The sequence below is a fragment of the Lolium perenne genome, chromosome 7, assembly GCF_019359855.2.
Source record: "Lolium perenne isolate Kyuss_39 chromosome 7, Kyuss_2.0, whole genome shotgun sequence".
Classification (NCBI taxonomy): Eukaryota; Viridiplantae; Streptophyta; class Magnoliopsida; order Poales; family Poaceae; genus Lolium; species Lolium perenne.
The window spans coordinates 331,098,040-331,122,874 of NC_067250.2; the positions used below are offsets into that span (position 1 = coordinate 331,098,040).

At 47.8% G+C, this 24,835-nt stretch overlaps 1 protein-coding gene across 1 annotated transcript; it reads right to left on the reverse strand.

Annotated features, from left to right (window-relative positions):
* Positions 1-4,976: 4,976 nt before the first annotated feature.
* On the reverse strand, positions 4,977-6,260 carry LOC127312160 (probable E3 ubiquitin-protein ligase ATL44). The gene has a single exon (XM_051342620.1). The coding sequence runs from the start codon at positions 6,198-6,200 to the stop codon at positions 5,592-5,594; it is 609 nt and encodes a 202-aa protein (XP_051198580.1). The 5' UTR covers positions 6,201-6,260; the 3' UTR covers positions 4,977-5,591.
* Positions 6,261-24,835: the final 18,575 nt, after the last annotated feature.

Sequence of the window (24,835 nt, forward strand, 5' to 3'; positions counted from 1 at the left end):
ATAACCCTAGGTACATATTTATAGTCCGTGGACTTCCTATTTTCGGAATAAACCTAACTGTGTACGAACTAAACTCTATCTCGTAATCTACCATAATGTACAGATACACGGGCAATCTAGCCCAAACTCTCGCAGGAGGCCGATTCAGAAACACTTTATGTGTATATCCTCTAAGCCCATCTCAATCACGGCCCAACTCCCAATGTGGCTAAAATCCGTGTATAACACAACCACCTTGAGACCGGTAAAAGGAAAACCTAGCAAGGCCATACCTTTGCCTTGCGCATCCCGCTTGATCTTGATGATAACTCTTCAAGCTCCACTCAAGCCGGAATGCCTCACTTGATCATTGTTGCTTCGTGAAGACTCACAAATGCTCCCCCATACACCATGATGGGAAAGCTCCATTGATGCACATCTTCACATGTCCATTATCATCCAATGGACGGCAAGCTTCAAGCATATGATCCTCTTGAGATGCTCAACTTGAACTTGCCCAACTCAACCTTGATGACGATCACCACTTGATGTCATCCTCTCATGGGCTATATGAGATCTCACTTTTGATGCATGCCCATGGAAAGATACCTAACCCATATAGACAACACAAGAGCACATATATGATGGGTTAGTTCATAAAGCATAATTGACAAAGCTTACCATACCACATGACTTCATGTCGCACATTCTTTATGCTTCATGTGTTGACCAAACTTGAATCTATTCTTCGCTCTTTGTATTGGTCAACCTTGTATCTTCTCATGCTCTATCATATTATCTTGAGGTGTATAAAGAACTCTTCATTTGGTTGCATGCTCTAAATCTTAATTACCCATAGCTCAACTCATGAGACTATCATGACACCGACTTAGAGCCATATCTTGAATTCTTCTCTTGGAATCAAACACTCATGATATTGATCATTCATTGCTTAACACATAAGCTAGAGCATGGCTAATATTGAGTTCCACATAAGAACTCTGTCTTCATTTCTTCTTCTTGATCATATTACATATATGTCTTCAAATCGATGATCTTGATGCCAATACTCAAGGTATATCTTTATCTTCATGGCATCCATACTTGAATCCAACATATGGACTACACGTAGTACCTATGGAATATTCCTTCATATAAACTCAATGAAAACATTAGTCCATAGGGGTTGTCATTAATTACCAAAACCACACATAGGAGCAATATACCCTTACACCTGGTATTTCCAGTATTGAAGTCATGGACAAAAGAGAACCATCTGATCGCCATGAACGTGTACTCGAAGTAAGGCTGAATTGGTTTCCAAACATCAAAAGTATGATTACCGGAGTAGTTGGATTTGGAGGTGGAATTAATGCAAGAGATTTGCGAGGACCAGCATTAAGTAAGGCTGAATTGGTTTCCAAACTTCAAAAGTATGAGAAAGAGAAACATGTACTCGAAGAAAGATTGGATGTTGTGGTGGGAGAAGTGGCAGAAATTAAGCATTTTATATCTTCCAGATCTCTAAGTAACATTGGTCCTCAAACTCAGGATGATCAAGTAAGCTATTGTTTCACAATAATTATACATTGTGCCACTTTATATACATGTACAAATTCTTATAAACGATTAATGTTTTTATAGGAATGTACAATAATATGTAGAAGCATGAGAGGCACTATATTTGCTGATGAAGATTGATATGGATTCAAACATCAGCACTTCTGATGGGTGTCCCTCGACTGCAGATTAATAAATTTCTCATTTTAGCTGTTTTGATTCCCTGTTAGAGAGGAGAGAGAGTTTGATTCATATTTGTTGAATGGTATCTTAATACCAGAATTATGTGTGGAGATTATCTCAATCTATATGATTTCAGTTAATAAAAAGAATCTGTTGTTCTCGGGCAGTTTGTTTCAAAGTTATTCTAGTTGTTAATCTTGAACTGTTGCATGCAACATAAAAGGCCGTTAATGATTCTTCACGTGGCTGTGCGGTTTGTTGTACCGACTAAAAGTGGTCGCTGAAGAAAATTGTGTGGTCGTTAAAGATATTTCGGTGACCATGGGAATATTAATAGCGACAACAAAAGTGGTTGTTAAAAGTAAAACTGTGGTCGTTGTTGTCTCATAATTTATTTTTTAATTATTTTTAATAATAGATTTATATGCACCTATGATCCCTCTAGCTAGGCCTAGAGTCTGCAGAAGCTGACAACATGAAGGGCCTGTTCGGCAACACTCCGGCTCCGAACTCCACTACCGGAGCAGGCGGAGCGGTGCCGAAAGCGTCAACTCCGTGAATCTGATACCGTAGAGCGGAGCGGCGCATAGTGCAATTTTGCGGAGCAGCATTTGCCTCGCTCCTCGTTTCAGCAAGAGCGGGATCTGGTCCAAATTAGGAAAAATGCCACCGCCAAGTGTCACCACCGAGACGGTACGAGTCTCTATTTCTCTCATCTCCTCTCTATCGCCTCAAAAGACAGAGACGAAGCGCGCCATCGCTCGAAGCCTAGCGCGCGCCGCCGGTCGATTCCCGGGCGCCGCCGGTCAAATCGCTGGCGCCGCCGCCGAATTGAATTCTCCACCTGCTTATTTTCCTCTCCGAGGCGCCGTTTAAGTATACCCGCTGACAGAGAACTGAGCGCTAGCTCAGTGGCAAGGCTTGCGAGTGCGCAGCAGCCAGCCCATCCGGGTTCGAGTCCCAAGGGGATCGAATTAAACGGGGTGTTATCTAGCGCGTATAAATTCACTGCTGGAGAGGTCTCATCATCTATCTAACAACATATAGCCAAGGGAGGAAATCTTCCGCGTTGGTCAACGTTTTTTTTAGTAAACACGCTGACAAATCGAGGCCACTCACCAGCCTCCGGACTGAGATCCGGTGCCTCGCTTAAAGCAAGGCACGCTGCGCCCAAGGATTTGGATTTCGTCCGGAAAATTTGAATTTCGTCCAAATTTCGCCCATTTCGGTCAGGACCGGTAAGATAATTTCCGTGACGAAATCTACTGAATTTTGAGGATTTTTTCTGAATTTTTCTAAAAAGTAAACCATTTGTCAAAAACTTCCCAGAAATTCAAATTTTGGACCAATATTTGGTCGAATTCCCTTAGCAGATTCAAATTTTGTTTCTCTATTTTCTTCCGAGATTTGACCGAGAAATACCGAAATGGGCGAATTTCGTCCATCTCGGTCAGGGCCGGTAAATTTCTGAAAACGAAATCCAAATGACTGGCTGCGCCTTGAGGCATAGCATCCACCCTCCATACAAATCCAACGGCCAAAATCAGTCAACGCCAAAGGACTTTGTCCTTGCTCACGTGCGCAACGGAAGCCTCTCCACGCGGGAAGGAAAACTTAGCGCGGGCGCAGAGTCTGTCGCCGGCGCCGCTGTGGGAAAGGGAGCCGAGCGAGCTCCGGTGGCGGCCATCGGAGCAATCAGCATCGGTAATCCCGTCCGCCCAATTCCCACAGGCTGCTCCTCCCCGCCCCGCTCGACCGGCCTCCTCGGCCCAACTATGAATACGCCCTCCGCTGCAATCCGACGACTCCTTCCAGAATCGAATATGGGGCGGAGGGACTAGCCGGAGATGGGCGGAGCACGCCGCCGAAGTTCACCCTGGAGGTGCAGCCGGCGAGCTCCCTTCCTTTCTGCAGCGTCGGCCTGACCGGAGGAAAACCGCTCGAGAACGCCGGCCAAGTTATTTCCCCTGCGAGCTACGTAGTAGTTCCCGTCCAGTGACTAGCTGTTTCGGCTGTAACTGCTGCTGGCCGTAGGATGGAGATGGACGGCGGATGCTATGCCTCAAGGCGCAGCGTGCCTTGCCTTCAGCGAGGCACCGGATCTCAGTCCCCTCCGCCTCCTCCTCCGGTTCAATTTCTCCACCGCCAGGACCTTGGTCCTCCGCCTGGAGCTCGCCGCCCCGACCTTGCGCCGCTGCTAGGAGTTCCATGGGAACGAGGCTCTGCAAAATGAGCAACAGGTTTAATTACCCATTTTCCTCCAAATGGACATTGGCCTGGAGAAAATGCAAGCACGTGATCGTGAAGATGAGCCACATGTTTAATTACCCTTTTCCTCCACATGTCTCTGCAAAAAAAAGGAAATAAGGGAATCAACAAGTGTCATGATTCAATTTTTTTTCTTAAAAAAGGTTCACCGATCTATTAATAATCATCAACAGTATTACAAAAAGCTCTAAAAGTAATTAAAATTACAAATAGGTCATTGGACCACCTAGTGAACACTACAAGCAATAGAGCGAGCCGAAGTCACGCCTCCGTCCTCGCCCATCCGTTACCGGAGTCAGGCAAATCTTTTCGTACGAGAACTTGTTGTAGTAGACAGACGGAAAGTTGTCGTGCTAAGACCCCATAGGACCAGCGCAGCAGAGTAGCAACCATCGCCGAAGATGAAAACCATAGATCGGAATAGCGAAACCTGCAACCACACCAATTGACACGAACACCAACCGGATCCTAGGAGATCCGTCGGAAAGGCAAATCCACACGCCCTCCGCTGACGCTAGACGCACCGCCGGAACGGAGATAGGGCAGGGAGGATTTTATTCTGACTTCAGGACGAAGCCACCGCCTCACCATCCCGAATAAGCCACTGCAAATCACTAAATAAACAGAACGGGAACCCTCACACCAGTGAGAGGCCGTGGTCCGCTGCACCTCCAAGGTCCCAAGGTCACCGGAGGCGGGGGCGGACCGGTGGCGTTGCTGGCGAAGGAGACGAAACCCTATATTGTTTCATGGATCGCCTCCTCTCTCTCCCTAATAAGAGAGTACCGGTTCGACGGCATCTGAATTAGTCTCCATCAGCCGAGCTGCTATCATAGTATCATGCTGTGCTTTAATGAATCGCGAATCGATTCTGACGGAGACTAAAGCTTAATCGGCTGCGTATGGCCACAGAGCAGAGCGGAGCAGACCGGACCACCCAAAACAAAATGAAAACGACGACACTGTACAGATTCCCTCGATCGAGATGAAAAAGAAACAAGTTTGAAAATCACAAGTTTACTTTACAGCAAGCAGATGAGCTACAACGTCCAGATACATTGGATCGACACAGCGATCTAGCTGAAAAGCAGAGGGCACTAGAAAAATGAAGCAGAAGAACAGCACTACAAACCTGATTAACAGATTGATTACCAGCTTAGCAAATACTCCATCGCAGAGGCGCCATGGGACAGCGTCCAAGCCGCCACCAGCGCCATGAGTGCTGCTGCCCTAAAGATCCGACGAACCATGTTGACGTGAAGGAGCAGCGCCATGAGAGGAAGCTAGACGGGGGAGAGTAAGCTGATGGGGGAGAAGAAGTGAGGAGGTTAAGGAGCAGCGCCATGATGTAAAGGAGAGCTGCAGCTGGGCGAGGACGTGCAGATCGAGGCGCGTAGTTAATTCTCGTCGAAGACGAAGAGAGAGGCGGCGCTCGATCGCCTGGTTTCGAGGATGGAACGGTACGTACGTGGGGGTAGAATTGGAAAGATTAGAAAGCCCAACAGGCCACGCCTTAAGCCTTGACGAAAATTGCAAAAAATTTATACGCCTTATGCCCTGGTAAGGAGGGAGTAAAAGAACAAGCTAGGGTAAGAGAAGCGCTAAGGTAAGAACGTGGGCGTGGCATCTCCACACCCGCCTGGCGCTGCCACTTGGCCGCACCTCCCGCACCGTCTGCCTTCGCTCGCTACCACCACGACCACCGTTGGCCCCACTGGCGGCGGCTCTACGGCGACGATGGCGGCGCGGCAAGAGGGGCATGTAGCATGGGTCCGGAGCCAGGCGTCAACACACGCGACGTGGAAGCCATGGCCGCAACGCGGGAGCACGCGCAGGCCCTCCCCCTCCGCGAACTCCACAAGGCATATCGCGCACTCCGACGACGACGACTGCGCTGCTACTGCTGCTGTTGGCGATGATTCTGGCGAGGCGGCATAGGAGATGGTGGGAAGCGCGTCGATAGCCTTCTTCTTGAGCCCCTTCGGTGGAGGACTGGAGGTGCGGTGTCGGCGGCAGGTGCAGCGGGAGGCGAGGGCGAGGCCGAGGAGGCAGACGAGGGCGCATAGGAGGGACGCGAGGATCACCGCCATGTTCGAGTTCACCGCCATCCCCTCCGGCGCCGTCTGCTGCTCCGGAGAAGTAGGCGGTGACGTCTCTCCAGAGCCAGCGGCGACGGCCGCGCGGTGCAGGAGGCTCTCCGGGGCGCGCATGGTGTTGCTGTACTATGCGACTCTCTGTTAGATGAGCTGAGCTTTGACTCTCTCTCTCTCTGTCTCTGACCGTGCCCGCTGCGATGCGAGCACGTGGGTTTTTATAGCACTCGTGTATAGTAGAAGTTATGGTGGTGGCGGGTGCAAGAGTAGGCTCGTGCCACTTTAGGATGTTTCTTCATGCACGGGTACGTGGAAAGCAAGTAGTAGAAAGAATGAGTGAGTGATAGAATTATTGAGTGAGTGGTAGAACTATGTGTGGGTGAAAATTAAGATGAGACACGCTTTAATTAGTTCTTTGAACATTCGTGCTTTACTCCCAAAGAAAAATACGTGTGCCGCCAGCTCTTTTTGTTACTGTAAAGTGAGTTTGTGAAAGAGGTGGCTTAGCTAGCTAAGGTAGGGAATGATCCCATTAAGGTGGCGTCTCTGCTGGCTGCTGGGCGATGAAAGGTGGCGACTTGGAGACACCCGCCGCCGGTGCTAGGACCTGAGGCCGTGCTCCGCCCCACGATGGCGCCGGCGAAGACAGGGGAGGTTCCGCAGGCGGCCGAGCTCCCTGAATCCATCCGGGGACACACTAGTACAAAAATGGGCATCAATACCGGTTTCAGAAGCCCTTTTGTACCAGTAAGGCAACCGGTACAAAAGATTCGGGACAACCCCCCCCCCCCCCTCTGGTACCGGTTCCTTACGAACCGGTATTAAAGGGCCTCCACGTGGGCACCCAGGAGACCGCGGGGCTGGAGATCTTTGGTACCGGTTTGTAATACGAACCAGTAACAAAGGTTGGCTACCGCGGCAGATTTCTCTGCCGCGGCAGAGAATTCAGGGTTTATGGTTTTAGGAGGGGTTTAAGGGTATCAGACCGTTTCATCGTACGAGGATCACGTCGATGCGCTAGAAACACGTTTGAGTTTAGGTAGTACATGAAGATCAAGGTGATGCATAACAACTTGGAGCATATAATATAACACATGTAATTGCATAAGATCGCAAATTAAGTAGTACATGCTTGAGAAGATCGATCTTCATGCATAGTGGTACTCTCCGAGGCATACTATCTATTACATGTAGCATAGTGGTACTCTCTGAGTCAAACTATATATTACATGTAGATCTTCATGCATAGTGGTACTCTCCGAAATTAGGTATGACTGTCCCCAAGGAAAAATCCCGCCAATTCCTCTGCAATTGCTTTGAAGCGGTGCTCGATTGAGATCTTGTCCCGCTTTCTTGCCAACTGTAAAAGAATGAGATACAAATAAATACATGAGCTATGTGTGTATATATATATCAAATCACAATCAAACAATTATAACTGAAACTCAGCACAACTTATGGTAACAAAATAAATTTGTAAATATTATTTTCGTACCTCTCTATTTCTTTGATTATTCGTTCTCTCGCTGACAATCTTGTGGATGTACTCGCAAACGTAGTATCCACATAGATTAGTCCCCACTAGTTGTTTCGCGCATTTCTGCACAAGAATATAATTCAATCAAACAATAATTAAGTATGATAAATGTGTGTGAACCTAGCTAGTACTACTTACTTTGTTCGCACGTCATATCAGCTTCGGTTTCCATCCACTGGTCGGATCTTCCTGGATGAACGTTTTCCATACGCTGCCCAACAAAAGAAAATGCATAAAAAATTATCAATTTGTTGATATCAGGAAATTAACGAAAAAACCGATTGATAAGAATTAAAATTACTTTTTGAGCATATCAAAAGCCGTCTTGTATAGTATAGGCTCTTTAGTTAGTGAGTCAAAGACTTCAACTTCTGCATCGTACATTTTAATGGCGATAAGAATAAAGTGGAACTTGCGCACGTTTAAATATGCAGTATCATAGATATAAGTCATCAGTTAAAATTTTAACATCTCGTGAGCAAAATAGAATGTGTTAGAAGACAGTAACACTCACTTGAAGTTGTAAGGCCAAAGTATTATCTTTTTTTCACATTGTCGCTTCAAAAACCTTAGCAAAGTCTCCGGTGTATCCTTCTTATAGATGGGATCATCTATGGTTCTTTCATGCATTGTATCCGAGTCAATGAACCCAATGTCCGTGATTTCATCCCTTTTGCATTCGAGATTCTTCGATCTGCATAATATAGTGCACAAAATATTAAATTGAGGATAATTTGCAGACAATGAACGAGCTGAGCTAAAGACTTCTCAAATTACATTAATAAATCACTTACAGACAATAGCAACTGACGATAGATTTGTCGAGGGCCCGGAGATTGTATAACTGAAAAAGTTCGCAGAAGTCAACGCTCACAGAGTATTCTTGGAAGTAGTGGTCATCCTTAACTCGCACCATGATAGCCTCGATCCCTCTCTTTGTGGCATTAGTGTACCACACATGCAAATTACGCATACTTGTTGGTAGCGACCTGACATTCTCGACCAAATCTTTCCCTTGAACAAATTTATATGCTACTTCAGCGATGGGGTAATCGGTTGTGTTTTGTCGAGAACTTTCAACGGCCTTCTCGTCAAACACCTTGAGAGGGAGACCGATTGAACGGGTTGTTCTCCGAGCTGGTGCACTTGTTTCCCTTTTTTCGCCGAGACCACCGATTGATCGGGTTTTTTTCGCCTGCACCATATTGTCATACGATCTTTCAATAGAACACCTATAATCAGATGGCGGCGATGGTACAGGGTCATATAGATTCTCAATGGTATGCACAACTTTCACCGGATCTAGAGTCTTCTCAAAAGGTATCTCTGGCACTTTCTTAGCAAAATGGGCTTCCAACTCGGATTTACAGGTTTCCATGTTTTCCTCGATAGTTTTTTCCCAAGGTAACTTCTCAATAGGCGGCAGTGGTTTCTCCTTTCTAGGTCTCTTCCTAGGCGGTGAACCGTTCTGCTTAACGGGCGCTGTCTTACGCGAAGGATCTCGAGATGGTGGACTCGCGCTGGGGTCCCTCTCAGGTAGGTGTGGACTTTGCTGCTCATGTGGACTGCTACCAGGAGGAGTCAATGGCCATTGCTGCTCATGTGGACTGCTACGAGGAGGAGTCGGTGGCCTTGGCAAAAGGACGATGTATTTCTTGGACCATAGGGCGAAACCCCTGCGTTCTTCGGCTTATGCCGCTCTACAATGTTGATCGGTACATGGTCCCTAACAATAACTTCAGCTTGATTTATAAATTTACGGAAGTACTCTTTGGGTTCCACCGGTTCACCACTATCCTTCAATGCGGTGAGGGCTAACCTACCCTCGCCCTTTAGAAGTTGCGTCGGGCCTCGTTGCTTTTTAACAGATTTGCTCGATGATCCAGAAGGCTAAAAGAAAAATGATTCGTTAATAAGTGCAATACAAATAAATCAATGCATCTAGTGATGAACATAGCCTTGATATATAAATATACACTTCACCGGCGTTTGTTAAGGACACTTCGTCGTCTCTTCTTTCTTCAGACTCAAGTCCCTCACCGACATCGTTCATGATGAGGACATCCCTACCAAACTACTACCTCCGTCATTACAAGATGAAGACGATGCTGCTGTGAAGCTCAAGTCCAATGAAGTTAGGATTGGACCCATTACAAGGGATCATGCGAAGCTACTCAAACAACAGGTGAACTTGTTCTTAAACGATACTTTGATTGATGAGAATTTTATACTGCCTAAGTCCTTTGACTTGTGTATGATCAGGTAAAGGATAAAGGAAGCATCGCACGAGGAGGAGGAGAGTAGCTGGACATGGAGCTGGACATGAAGATATCTCATGGATGCGCGAGGGAGGAGAGGGAGGCATGCGCGAAGGAAGGAGAAGCAGTTCAGGCCGGTCCCACGCCCGGCGCAACCGGCCGCCACGCCGGATGAGCCCGGCGCCAGCCGGCTCTCAAACCGGCGCCATCCGGGCACGATCCAGGGTTCCTGGACCCCTCGTCCGGATCCAGCCCGGTCCTGGCCCGGTTCAAACCGGACCGTCCGGCCCCTGGCCCGGTCGACCGGCCCCCAGGCCAGCCGTGTCCGAGTCAGTCTCGACCAGATCCCGATCTGGGTCGGTTATTATTGTTGTTTTTCGACTTCTGGTCGTCCTGAACCCCTATATAAGTGCCCATGATGCCCCCAAAATAGCTTTAGACCACGTTTAAGATAAACCCTAGTTCATAGTTGATTGCTTTGCAACTCTATTGAATCTATACACCAATTCGCATCGATCTGGTGTTTTGCTACTGAAAGTCTTGTGTGATCTGCTGTTCCATTGGGAATTAGATGGTTGTAACTTACCGCTTCGTGGTCGGCGGCTACGTACGCAAGTGTGTGGAGTTGCGAATATCTTGCAGGGTTGAGAGCTGTTGCATTGGCGACAGGAACCAATCGAGAGACTTCGTCGGTGTCATACAAGTTATCATCCTCTTCATCATCGTGTATCTCCGCTGTGTTCATCGCGTGTTCATCACCATCCACCTCGCTTACTGAGAAGATCGGGCCACCCCTTATCATCTTGGTATCAGATTTCAGTGTTTCCTCGGTAAGCCATCCACAATCCACCCCATAGTTGAGTTGTGAGTGTTTTCCTATCCAGAAAAAGCCAAAAATATTAGGGTTAGGGTTTGCCATAGCCTTAGGTTGCATCAATTTCGAGTTTTAGTTGCTTTTCGTAGTTGTTTTTGCGTATCTTTTTCGTCCATCTAGTAGATTGTCTAGGGTTTGTGTTTTCACTATCATCTAGTTTTCAGTTTTTGTTGCTCCGAGTCCACATAGCGTACAGTTTGCTTGTTCCCAACCATAGACACAGCCTTTCGATATACATGACTAGGACCTTTCCCACAAGAGACTAGTTTTACCACTCGACAGGCTGCTCGTTAGGGTTTTGGTGCTTTGCAATTGCTGTTGGCCGTGTTCCAAAGAGTAGAGTCATAAAATCAAAATACAAAAAAAGAAGCAAAAAGAGCTACATAGCTGCGTTTTGATAGTACCAAATTGTGGTATGACCATACTAAATAGTTTGTTTGTGTTTGAACCATGTTGTTTGATGCTTGTTAGATGTTGTTTGTAATATGAATTGCCTTGATCTGTTGTGTTCGGGTAGGAACCTTCTTTAGAATCTTTCTATCTATTCTCATCTACACCCCAAACCAAGCAAATCTTTCTCGACGAGTCGCCATGAAGACACCAATGCTAACAACTCCAACCATGGTGTTCTCAATCAAGATGAAGAAGCGTAGAATGTGAGAGACGCAAACCAATAGGTAGGGATCGATAGAAGTTTTCTTTAAAAAAAATGAACAATAGTTCAATCTCCACGATTTTTTTTTGTCAAACAGTGAGGTTGACCAAGAGTTAGAATGCGAGATTCAACAAACCATGTGCAGAGTAATAATCTGGGTGCAGGATGGATTGATCACCATTCCTACTACTCTTATTATTCGCTCTTGTATTGTTGGCTTTGCAAATCTAGAGAGACATACCAAGAGAGACGACGTTGATAAGCTTGAACCCTAGGAAGATAGTTTTGTATCCTCTTTAATAATAGGCAAGTGTTGCCAAACGTAGGAATACGGTGAGGATGACCTCTAGCAATGTCTTGAAGTGAAGAAGATTGCTGAAGACGCCAACAAGAAATATGATTAAAGATGTCGTGAAGTCTACCCAACTTAGTCTTCTGATTGACCCAAAGAGTGATCATTTAGCGTCAAAAGTTCAACAATCATCCTATCTTGACGACAAGGCCTATGGAGAGAAAAAATCTACTCAAGCCATCTTGAAGAGTTTAAATTATCAAGATATGAGAATATATACCCGCATATCGGCGATGAAGTTAGAAATTACAAATGGTTCAAAAGATGACCAAGTGGCACGTCATTCCCCAAATTGCACAGTATGACCCCAAGCTGAAGGCCACCTAGAAAAGCTCCTTTTAAGGGTGGTAGCCCATCCAGATATCTCAAACCTAATTTTTTTTCTAGCCTTTCTCGAATCTCGGGGACGAGATTTCCTTTTAAGGGTGGTAGTCTGTCACATCCCAAAAAATTTCCTAATTTTGGAATGTTAAAATAAATAAATTAGAATGTTCGAATTGTTTGGCTTGATTGAAATTCCGGAGGGAATTAAAAGTTTTGTGTAGTATTTAAAAGGTTTTTCTCAAAATAGTTATTTTATAAAAAAATTAGGCACCAAAATGTTTTCAACAAATCTATTTTGCTTTCAAGGGTTTGAACTTATAAGATGAAATTCTTTGACAAAATAAAAGCCCTAAATCCTACTTTCATAATCAATGCCCAGGTGGTCGATAGGCCAAAGTGCACAAAACCATTTTTTTGTTCAGTGGGACAAGAAGTAGTACCTCAATCTACAAAAAACATATTTCGGGATTTACCTTCAAAATATTCTAAAAGAGGTATTAAAACAAAACCGCCAAAAATCCATTTTTTAAAAGCCCTATGAGCTTATGCGGAACTTTTTCAATTTCACAAGTTTTGTTTCAAATAAAACAGTGCGAAAGTGTTTTATTTTGAATTACCATTGCACTGGTATTTTATTCAAAATTATCTGAAGTTGTTTGAAACTGTTTTAAACCAGTTTTGTATCTGGACTCAATTCAAATAATAAGAGCAGAAAGAGAAAAGCAGAGAATAGAAAGAAAAAAACGAATCCAGCCCAAAGAGGCCCAGGCCAACCCAACCAAGCAAGCCCACCCAAGTTCGTCTTCCTCCTGGTTCGCCTTCACGTACACCAGCTCGAGCGTTACCGTTCATGGCTGCAAATTTTCCTCACCTTTCTCCCATCAATTCTATTAATCTTTTCGCTTAGACTTCAACATAAAAAACGTTCAGAATTTAGTGGGCGTTCCGTTCAGGCTTTTAATATCCCATTTAACGGATTTAATTTCCGAAACCGGCGTCGTGAACTAAATGCCGTCCGTTGACATTCACCTCCTGATCTCCATTCTCGAGTCATTCTAATGCAAACTGAGATGTCCATAGGGTGCACCATTCTTTCCTCCCTCGTTTTCATTCTCAAACTTTCTCCAGATAACCTACGTACAGACCATATTGACCATGACCTTTCCGTCCCTACTGCCGCTGTTCATCGTCGATTTCGACGACCTCCGTCAACCCCTTGACCCATTTCTTGTTTCAATCCTTTCAGTTTGTCCAGGCACATCTCCCTGACAAAGTTTTGTAACTTTTCGTGCCTTAGGGTGAGCTGTTCTTCATCGACCAAGAGCTCCGTTCGCGGGAAAAACTTCGGCGAGAGCACCTAGACGACCACTGCTTCGCCAACAAGCTCTTCTCGACAACGCGCTTCATCTGATATGAACAACACATCTAAATCCCGTATGTACAGCCTGGAACGGCTGATGCCAACGCCGCCCGCCGTGACGCCGACGACCATGGCGAGGTAACCACGGAAACCAGGACCCAAATTCTTTTGCCTTCCGCTCACTTTCTTTGGAGCACATCCTCCTGCCTATTCTGAACTTTCTTTTCCGCAGCCGGAGGACCGCCAGAGACGACACCCGAATTCCGCCGAAGTGCGCCGCCTCCGTTCGCCTGTAGCGGCCACGCAGGACAGAGGAAAACGCCGTCGTGCACTCGTAGCCGTGAAGCTGCTTTCCGTCGACCACCTTACCGTTGTGGAAGATCGCCAGAGCGCCAGGAACTACCACGACCAAGCGTCGTCCCTGTAAGTCGCCCACACACGAGCCATTAGAAAGCTTTATATATGCTGAACCAGTGCGGCTCACACACGAGCCATTAGAAAGCTTTATATATGCTGAACACCAGTGCGGCTCAGGTTAATAGAAATCTGTCACGTCACATGCCAGCGATCCATCCGTTCAGACTTGTAACTAGCTAGCTCATGGAAAAGAAAATTCTTTAAAATTCCATATCTTAAAATCTACAGCTCGGTTTTAGATGAGATTTTCTCTGTTGAGTTGTAATTAGATTATCTACAACTTTCGTGTAGAATTTTTTTCCATCTAAGCAACTTGTTCTGACAACTTTTCGGACGCGTCATCCACGAAGTATTTAATCTTGTAAAAATCATATAAAAGTAAATACTCGTCCAGACGTATAAAATAAGAAATCCCTAGATTCACAAAAATGAGTAGAACACGATTCAAAAGTAAAATTTGACTTTCAAACTATTTTAAAATATTTTAATTTTGAGCATTTTCATCATAGGTTTAATCTATAAATATTTTTAACATAATTCTTTTTTCTAAAATGATCCTTATAACCATACCCATCTACCAAAACTATTTCTACATGATCTTCATGTTCCAAGATCATACCTATCCCAATTTTCCATGCTTTTGTATGCCTATCAATTTCCTTCTCATATATCCAGTTGATCCATTCCTAAGTATTTGACTCTAGCCATTCAATCTATCAAATTCATATCTTTGCAAGCCATACCTCCTGCCATACCTTTATTTTCCATCTGACCATAAAACAAATGGATGTTAAAAATACGATAAATAACAACTCATTGTTTGCTTTGCTTGTTTAGGTTGCTTTGGTGTGTATGTTTATGTTTTGTTATTTTTTTCTATCTTATAGCCTGTACGGAGAGCTAAGATAAAGAGAACAATCTTCAACTACCAAAAAAGGCAAGTGTCACTTTCATTGTCCTAATGTTTTTCTATGCATGTAGTGTTTTTAAATAAAGATTGCATGCGTAAGAAGTTTTCAAAGTATATGCTATGCTATGCTAATCCTATAGTCTTAGGATTCCTCTAGTTTCCCTTAAGTTGCCATCGTAAGTAGTTCTGCTTAGCCATGCTATTAGATACGTGGTTGGGATATCATGATGAGATGAGATGAAGAAAAATATGTTTTTGTTATAAATGAAAACAACTTGATGAATGAAACACCTGGGCGGATTGGTACGAGTGGAGCGTCTGCACGGTGAAAATTGGTAGGGTCCACCGCCCAGGAACAAAAGGGATTGGACAGGTTTCATGTTTAGTAGCTTCTTGTACGGCCGCATGTCATATGGGCTCTGTCTTGACTAAGTAGGTGGTAGGGACCTGTCCCGACGTGACCAGCAGATGTAGTTGTGTAGGTTGGAACGGATCCGTCCAGAGGGCTCAGGGCCTTACTTCTGAAAATAGTCTCGTCTTAGTCTTCTCTCAACCATTTGAGCAAAATGAGCATCATGGTGGAAAAGGGGCTGACTAAGTCGTGCGGGTAAAGTGTACAAACTTCTGCAGAGTGTAAAAAACTAAGTACTTAGCCGTGTCCCCGGTTACGGACAACTTTGAGCAACTAGACCTGGAGCTGTTGGAAGATCTCTCTCATCCCAATTTCATAATAAAACTTGATGGGTAACTTGGGTAGCATTAAGCTGGACTTTAGTGTCTATCCCTGGTGAGCCAGCGTGATGAGAACTAGGTTCATGCTTTTAGGGTTATATTTTCAAAGACAAATGATGTTTACAAAAGATAGGGAAAATGCCTGCTTTTCTGCAAAGAGCCTAAACTCCACCAGCCAAATATACATGTAGGTATTAGGCGCCATTTGTGTCCACTAAATAGTGACATCTTGCCAATACATTCAAAGTATTGACCAAATGTTTTTGGCTGTAACTTTACCTGTTGCAGATATTTTGATAGATGAGTGAGTTACGCTGATTAGGGTTACGAGTCTATCCTCAACATGCTCGCCTGTGGCACATGAAGACGAAGGACTCCATGATGTCTTTATTTCGTTGTAATCTCTGATGTTATGCTAGCCTTGTGCTATGCAAATTTGTAAGTTATTATGTAACTCTGTATCATGCGAATGTAATAAAGACCTTTGTTTCTTGGTATTACATCTTAAACTGTGTGTGCTAGCGATTGATCCAGGGACTAGCACAATAAAGCACAGGGATCGGCACCCTACCGGGTGAGGTCACTACAGAACATGAACCACAACGGTGATACTAGTGTTGTCGATTGAAATAGTAAATTGAATCTTAACTATGGTGAGAGAGACAGATACCCGCAAAGCCACTTATGCAATACAAGTTGCATGTCAAGAGTGGAGCAAGTCTCATGAGACGCAGTCATGTAAAGTTAGCCTGGGCCGCTTCATCCCACCATCCCGCAAGATGCAAAGTACACATAACTAAAGACAACAAAAAAATCAACACCCACAAACTCATTGTGTTCTACTCGTGCAACAGATCTATGCATAGACACGGCTCTGATACCACTGATGGGTTCGATGCATGGAAAACAAAAAAATTCTACCGTGAACAAGAACAAAACCAAGATCCAATCTAGGAAGAGCAAAGATCTGATCTATGAAGATCGAAGCAACGAGAGATATGAGAGACTAACCCTCGAAGATCCAAAGACTTAACGAGATAGATCTCGTGGTTGATGTAGTCGATCGTTCCGGTGCTGCAATCCGGCAGCACTTCCGTACTCGGTCGTGCGTACGGTGTCGATGAAGTCCTTCCTCTCCCCGTTCCAGCGGGCAGCGGAGGTGTAGTAGATCTCCTCGGAATCCCAGCAGCACGACGGCGTGGTGGTGGTGGTGGTGGAGGAGAAGTTTCTCCAGGGCTTCGCCTAAGCCGGAGCAGATTGCGGTGGAGGGAGAGGGGCGGCTAGGGTTGGACAATGATGGAGGGCTGCGCCCCCTGCCCCCTCCCCTCTTTATATAGGGGGGAGGCTGGCCAGGGTTTGCTTGGCCCCTCCTCCAAGCCTTGTGGCCGGCGGCCAAAGAGAGGGGGGAGAGAAATCTTCCCCCCTAGGGTTTTGGGGAAACCCTAAAGGGGTGGCCGGCCTGGGCCTTGAGGGCTTGGTGCGCCTGGCCCATTAGGGAAAGGCAGCACCCCCTCGGCCCATGTGGCCCCTCCCAGTGTCGTGGGCCCACTAGGGGACCCTCCGGAACCTTCTAGAACCTTCTCGGTCTTCCACTGGAAAATCTCGACCTTTTTCCGAACCCTAGAAATTAACTTCCCTTATATGAATCTTATTCTTCGGACCATTTCGGACCTCCTCGTGATGTCCTGGATCCCATCCGAGACTCCGAAAAACATTCGGTCTCCATCTCATATTCCGAATCTACTTATACAACATCGAACCTTAAGAGCGTCACACTACGGTTCGTGAACTATGTGGACATGATCGAGACTCCTCTCCGATCAATAACCAACAGCGGGACCTGGAGATCCATAATGGCTCCCACACATTCAGCGATAATGTAGTGATCGATTGAACCATTAACATACGATACCGATTCCCTTTGTCGCGCGATACTTTACTTGTCCGAGGTTTGATCATCGGTATCTCCATACTTAGTTCAACCTCGTTACCGACAAGTACTCTATACTCGTACCGTGGTATGTCATCTCTTGTGACCGTGTCACATGCTTGCAAGCTAATTAGATGACATTCCACCGAGAGGGCCCAGAGTATATCTATCCGTCATCGGGATGGACAAATCCCACTCTTGATTTATATGCCTCAACTCATACTTTCCGAATACTCAATCCCATCTTTATAACCACCCATTTACGCAGTGGCATTTGATGTAATCAAAGTACCTATCCGGTGTAAGTGATTTACATGATCTCATGGTCGAAGGACTAGGTTACTATGTATCGAAAGCTTATAGCAAGATGAACTTAATGACTTGATCTTATGCTATGCTTATTTGGGTGTGTGTCCATTATATCATTCACCCAATGACATAACCTTGTTATTAACAACATCCAATGTTCATGATTAGGAAACCATGATCATCTATTAATCAACAAGCTAATTTTACAAGAGGCTTACTAGGGACTCTTTTCTGTTTACATAACACACAAGTATTAATGTTTCCGGTTAATACAATTATAGCATGGGATGTAAACATTTATCATAAACACAAAGATATAATAATAACCACTTTATTATTGCCTCTTGGGCATATCTCCAACAGCCGGTGTTGCCGATGCTTTCCTCGTCGGAGGAGTACTTGATGCCGCACACGAAAGGAGGAGCGTCGGATCCCAAATCGTGCCTGGTGTCGCAGCCGATGCAGTAGTACAACATCAGATCCGAAGACCCTGAATCGTCGGATCCGACGGACATCGTGGAAGATGACGTGGCTCTGCACGATGGCGATGCCGATGGTGACGAAGAAGCTGATACGATCAGTGTCGCGGGTATGGTCGATGAAGTTGAAGCCGAACGTTCGGCTGCGGTTGGTGATGAAGCGGCAGAAGTAGCGACTGATAGAGCCGCGGCTACTACAGGACCCGAGAGGATCGGGTCGGGAAGACGTAGAACGCCCCCAGCGTTGATGTTGAGGTGGACGCTTCCGATCGCCAGATCCATCCCGCCACGCAGACCTGAAAAGGTCGAGTGCGACGAGAAGGGGTGCGGGGTGAACTCGAAGGATCCGAAGCAGATCGAATCCTCCAGGGCCAGCGAAGGTGAATCCGGCGAAGATGATGCTGACGCGGATGTACCGGTGCGATCGGAATAGCCGATGTTGTGCCTTGAACGAGCAGGTTTCCCACAGACGGCGCCAATTGACGAGGTGGCTCCTTGGCAATGCCGACCATGAGGGGCTTAGGGTTATTGGAAGCCTGCATGTTAGCACTAGACATCGGATACAAGACAAGTGGGGGCGAGATTTACCCAGGTCCGGGGCCCTCGTAGAGGTAATACCCTTACGTCCTGCCTGTCTGATCTTGATTATGAGTGAAATCGATTACAATGGGGTAGCCGAAGGACTACGTGGTGGTGTTCTCGCCGAAAGGCAAGGTGACTAGGGTTTGGTGTATGCGTGAGAGGTTGAGCGAACGATCCGGCAGCCCTCTCCTGGCCCTTATATAGGAGGCCAGGTCCCGAGAGTCCTGCCCGGATTCGGTTACAATACTAATATATTCTATCTAATCTTTGCATACTTGAATGTTTCCTTTCCCTATACTTCAAGAAATCGTCTCCTTCCGTCTATTCACCGCGCAACCGACGTCCTGGACCTCCTTGGGCTGCAGCGCTCCAGATGGGCCCCTGTTGGGCCAGGCGAGGTAGGGCAATGTCGAGTACCCGAAGGGTAATGCCCACATCAAAAGGTCCATACAGTGGCGGTGCTAGGAATTTGCTACAGGGTATTCGTTTTGCCAAAATTTGTCACTGTTTTGCCAAAATTTGCCAAAATTTATCACTAGTTTGCCTAATTTTTTTTGTTTTGTCAAATCTTGGGTATTCATACGAATATACCTGAATACACCTAGCGCCGCCACTGGGTCCATACCGACTTGACCTATCGGCGACTACTGTGGATGATGTCTAGCACGTCCTACCACTGCAGATGACGTCTACCATGTCCTATTTGCCTATTCTATATTCGTTGTATAGGCCGGTCAGGGTTGGGCTGACCGCTCACACCTGAACCCACACAGCCGACTCCAGGAGCTGGCTAACAACGACTCGTCTCGGGATAGGCCCCGAGACGTTGACTCGACTTGGGATAAACCCCGAGTGAGCACACTCCTAGAAACACAAGCCTATTCTAACAGCGACCGTCCTCGAGAGAGTCCCGACGCCCAGCAAGGGGAGGGAAGGCGTCAGAGCGGCGATTGCAGTGGGCTTGCTTGCCGGAGTCCTGATTGGGGCGGCATCGTGGCGAGATCGACCGGCGACGCGGCAATGGGGCTCGGCGCATCGGCAGCTCAAATCCTAGCCACCAATATGTTCTTCTCCTCCCCTTCACTTGCCGCCGCCGATAGGCATCACCAGGCAAAGCTCGGGTGGCGCGGGCAGCGGTGGGGCTTCTCTTCTTCGGCTGGTTTCATTGGAGGCGCGAGTGGCGGCGGTGGCGAGGATGGTCTCGGACCGGCGATGCGGTGAGGCTCTAGTTGGTGGCTCCTGGTAGCGGTGGCGGCAGCGGAGGGTGGCCGGGGCTGCTGCAGGTCGGTGGTAGGGCTGCCTGGGCCCGATTTGGGTCGGGCAGACCCTGGCCATGGCGCGCAGATGGAGATGACTCCTAGCGGCGGCTGTTCCGGCTGGGAGGTGGCCCGATGCCCCTGTTTCGGTTATGGTGTGGCTAAGATGCCAGCTGTGGGTGCTTCAGGCGGCCGCCTTGTGCTGGGGTTAGCTTGTGGGCCGTGTGAAGGTCGTCACGTCCGCTGTGCTCGCTGCCCTCCTATTGTCGTGTCCGTCCCTCTGCTGTGCGCGCGCATGCCGGATCTGATCTAGGCGGGCTTGGATCTAGCATCGGCTTATCTCGGCCAGGCTAGCAAATTCGCTATGGTGGTGCCTGCTGTTTCGTTGGTGCGATATTGTGTACGCCCGGGCGGCGGCCCTGGAAGGTCGTCCGCGCGGTCGACCCTCTGGCAAGCGGTGTTGTGGTGGTGATGATTCTCTTCTTGGCCTTAAGGATGGCGAGGAGCGGGCAGCAGGGGATCCTGACGTTGGCGGTGCATAATCAATGGTGGCTCCCAGATCGTGACCTGGAGGTACCCTTTTGTCGCGGGTCGTGCCACCACCCGCGACAAATGGGGGGGGGGGGGTCTTTTGTCGCGGCCCGTGCCACCACCCTCGACAAAAGGGGTTGATCCGTGGCCCTTTCCATCCAACGGCTCCGGCCATTTTAATCCAACGGCCTGGAGCTCAATCCGTGGACTTGGGCTCCAGGCCAATGGTGGCTTTTTCTGATTTTTAAGTGTTTTTTTTCTGTTTCTTTTTCTAGTGTCGCCGCCGCTTCCACGTGCCACGCCTCGCCGCTTCCCCGCACCACGTGTCGCCACCGCTTCCACGTGCCACGCCCCGCCGCTTCCCCGCGCCACGTGTCGCCGCCGCTTCCACCTGCCACGCGCCGCCATTGCGGTATCCGGAGTGCCAAACTTGCCGTGTCGCTTCGCGCGCACGCTATAAAGCGCCGCGTACGCGCGCAACCAACCGCCACGGAAACTTCACCTCCGCACAACCAACCAACCGCCTCGCCGCTTCCCCACGCCACGCGTCGCCACCGCCTCCGCTCATTCGTCTCCGGGATGCCGCCGCGCCGCCGCGGGTCGTCCGGTTTCCGCGGCGTCCAAGCGCGTCCGAACGGTAGGTTCTACGCCGAGATGCGCGCCGGCGGCTTCCGCCTCACCCTCGGCACGTACAACACGCCGGAGCTGGCGGCGCGTGCTTACGACGCGGCCGCGTGGCGATTTCGGCGACCACGGCGCGACATGAACTTCCCGGACGCCGAATCGCTAGAGGAGGCGGAGTTCCTCGCGCCAGCGCCGTGCCTCGTCGACGACGAGGACCGTCGCCGCCACCGCCAGGTGCAGCGCCAGATCGCCATCGCTGAGCACGATGAGGAGTTGATGCGCCAGTGGAGGGCGCAGTTCCCCAGCGACGTCGACAACACCGACGCGTTCTTCGCTGACCTCAGGGCACAGCGCAGGTCCGACAGGCGCCACCGTCGGGCCGTCGCCGAGTTCGAGCTCGACAACCCAAATACAACTTGGGCCGACAACGACCCTCGGTGGGACGATATTTGGACCGAGACAACCTCCGACGACGAGTAGACTAGACTAGTCGTTTATCTATTTTAATTGTATTTTCAATGTTTTTTACACTATGTTCGATCTTCTATGTTCTATAAAAATGTGTAACCTTTAGTCCAATTTTCAATTAACAAATTTGCCATTTTCATTTTCTGTCGGTGGGATAAGGACGCATGTGTAACCGGGACTAAAGCTGTCGGTGGGATAAGGATGCATGTGTCCTTTAGTCCCGGCAGGTGGGTGCAACCGGGAAAAGGAAGCATGTTTCCCGCCAAGACGCCGCGCGGGAAAGTTTCCCACCAAGATGCCGCGCGGGAAAGTTTCCCGCCTACAGGCCTCTATAAATAGCTCCTTGATACGTCTCCAACGTATCTATAATTTCTGATGTTCCATGCTTATATTATACCAATTGCTACATGTTTTATATACACTTTATATCATTTTTATGCATTTTCTGGGACTAACCTATTAACAAGATGCTGAAGCGCCAGTTCCTGTTTTCTGCTATTTTTGGTTTCAGAAATCCTACACAGGAAATATTCTCGGAATTGGACGAAACAAAAGCCCACGGTCTTATTTTTCACGGAGGCTTCCAGAACACCGAAGAGGAGACGAAGAGGAGCCATGAGGCGGCCACACCCTAGGGGGGCGCGGCCCCACCCCTGGCCGCGCCACCCTATGGGGTGGGCCCCTCGGGACTCCACCGATATCGCCCCTTCGCCTATATATTCCTCCGTCTCCGAAAACCCTAACAGAGTCGACGATATTCCACGAAGAGTTCCGTAGCCGCCGCCATCGCGAAGCCAAGTTCGGGGGACAGAAGTCTCTGTTCCGGCACGCCGCCGGGACGGGGAAGTGCCCCCGGAATCCATCTCCATCGACTCCATCGCCATCTTCATCGCCGTTGCTGTCTCCCATGATGAGGAGGGAGTAGTTCTCCCCCGAGGCTGAGGGCTCTACCGGTAGCTATGTGGTTAATCTCTCTCTCCCATGGTGTGATCTTTATGTGATCATGAGCTTTGTATCACTATTAATCTATGTGCTACTCTAGTGATGTTATTAAAGTAGTCTATTCCTCCTCCATGATGTAAAGTTGACAGTGTGTGCATCATGTAGTACTTGGCGTAGGTTATGATTGTAATCTCTTGTAGATTATGAAGTTAACTATTACTATGATAGTATTGATGTGATCTATTCCCCCTTTCATAGCTATTGTTGACAGTGTGTATGCTATGTTAGTACTCGGTCTAAATTGCAACGGTCTATTATGCACTCTAGAGGTTACTTTAATATGAACTCCGGAGTCACTCTCCACGGTGTGATGGTGACAGTGTGCGCATCGTGTGTGATTCCTTTATGAAGTTGTGGAGCTTGTTTACTCCGGCTTGAGGTGTGCTTTGTAGCCCTACACAATGAATGGTGTTTGTTATCCAACAAGAGAGTGTTTAAGAGTAGCATTTATTTATTCAGTTATGTGATCATTGTTGAGAGTGTCCACTAGTGAAAGTATGATCCCTAGGCCTTATTTCTAAGCATTGAAATACCGTTTCCAACAAGTTCTGCTACATGTTTGCTTGCTGCCATTTTTATTTCAGATTGCAATTACTACTTACAATCATCCATATTACTTGTATTTCACTATCTCTTCGCCGAACTAGTGCACCTATACATCTGACAAGTGTATTAGGTGTGTTGGGGACACAAGAGACTTCTTGTATCTTAATTGCAGGGTTGCTTGAGAGGGATATCTTTGACCTCTACCTCCCTGAGTTCGATAAACCTTGGGTGATTCACTTAAGGGAAACTTGCTGCTATTCTACAAACCTCTGCTCTTGGAGGCCCAACACTGTCTACAGGAATAGAAGCGTGCGTAGACATCACTCCTACGTCCCCGTCTCCCACTTCACTCACCGAACCCTAGCCCATTTCACAATGCCCCCAAAGCCGCACCCGCCGCCGGTGGACGTGGACCCACAGCTCGTGGAGATAGAGGAGTGGGAGGAGCTTCAGCAGCAGCTGCGGCAGGAGGCGGCAGCCAGGAGGGCAGCAGTGGATGAGGTGGACCCGCAGCTCGCGGAGATAGAGGAGTGGGAGGAGGCGGCGCTAGCGGCTACCATAGAAGCATTTGAGAGGCAGAGTCTCCAGGAGCTGCATAAGCGGCGGCGTGTGGCAGAGCTGGATAGTAAGGAGATGCATAAGCATCGTCGTGAGGAAGAGCTGCGGCAGGAGGCGGCAGCCAGGAGAGCAGCAGCGGATGCGCAGAAGAACTAGTCGAAGTCGTTATTTAAGTTTAAATTTAGTTAACGTATCTAGTTAAATTTCAATAAAGTCATTGTCGTTGTTTTAGTTTCAATTTAGTTAAAGTAATATGAACGAGCCTTATCTAGGGTGGTGGCTTTCGATCGAGATGGTGGGTTAGTTTATATACCTCTTTTATCTTGGTTGGGTGCTCAAACCGGGACAAAAGATGGGGGGCTTAATCTGGGGTGGTGGCTTTCGACCGAGATGGTGGGTTAGTTTATATACCTCTTTTATCCCGGGTGGGTGCTCAAACCGGGACAAAATATGGGGGGCTTAATCTGGGGTGGTGGCTTTCGACTGAGATGGTGGGTTATTTTATATACCTCTTTTATCCCGGGTGGGTGCTCAAACTGGGACAAAAAATATGGGGGGCTTAATCTGGGGGAGGCTTATCTGGTGTTTGCCTTATCTGGGGGGGCCTTATCTGGGGGGGGGGGGGAGGGGATTAGCTGGAGGCACGCTGCTATATATAGCCCCTCCGGGGAGAGTAGAGAGAGCAGCCAGGGAGCAGAGAGAGCAGCCAGGAAGGAAAGAGCCTCTCCGGCGGAGCTTCTCGAATATGTCTTAGATGGCCGGCCGTCTTAGACATATTCGGAAGCTCCGCCCGAGGGAACTCTTCCCGCAAGCAGGACTCCCGCCAGGAAGCTGCTAGTATATATACACCCAACAACCAGTAGCTCAGGGTACAAAAAGAGGGGAGAGCAGAGAGAGCTTCCCGGGAGCTGGTATACACCCGGCGACGGCGACCTGGAAGGAAAGAGCCTCTCCGGCGGAGCTTCTCGAAGATGTCTTAGATGGCCAGCCGTCTTAGACATCTTCGGAAGCTCCGCCCGAGGGAACTCTTCCCGCAAGCAGAACTCCC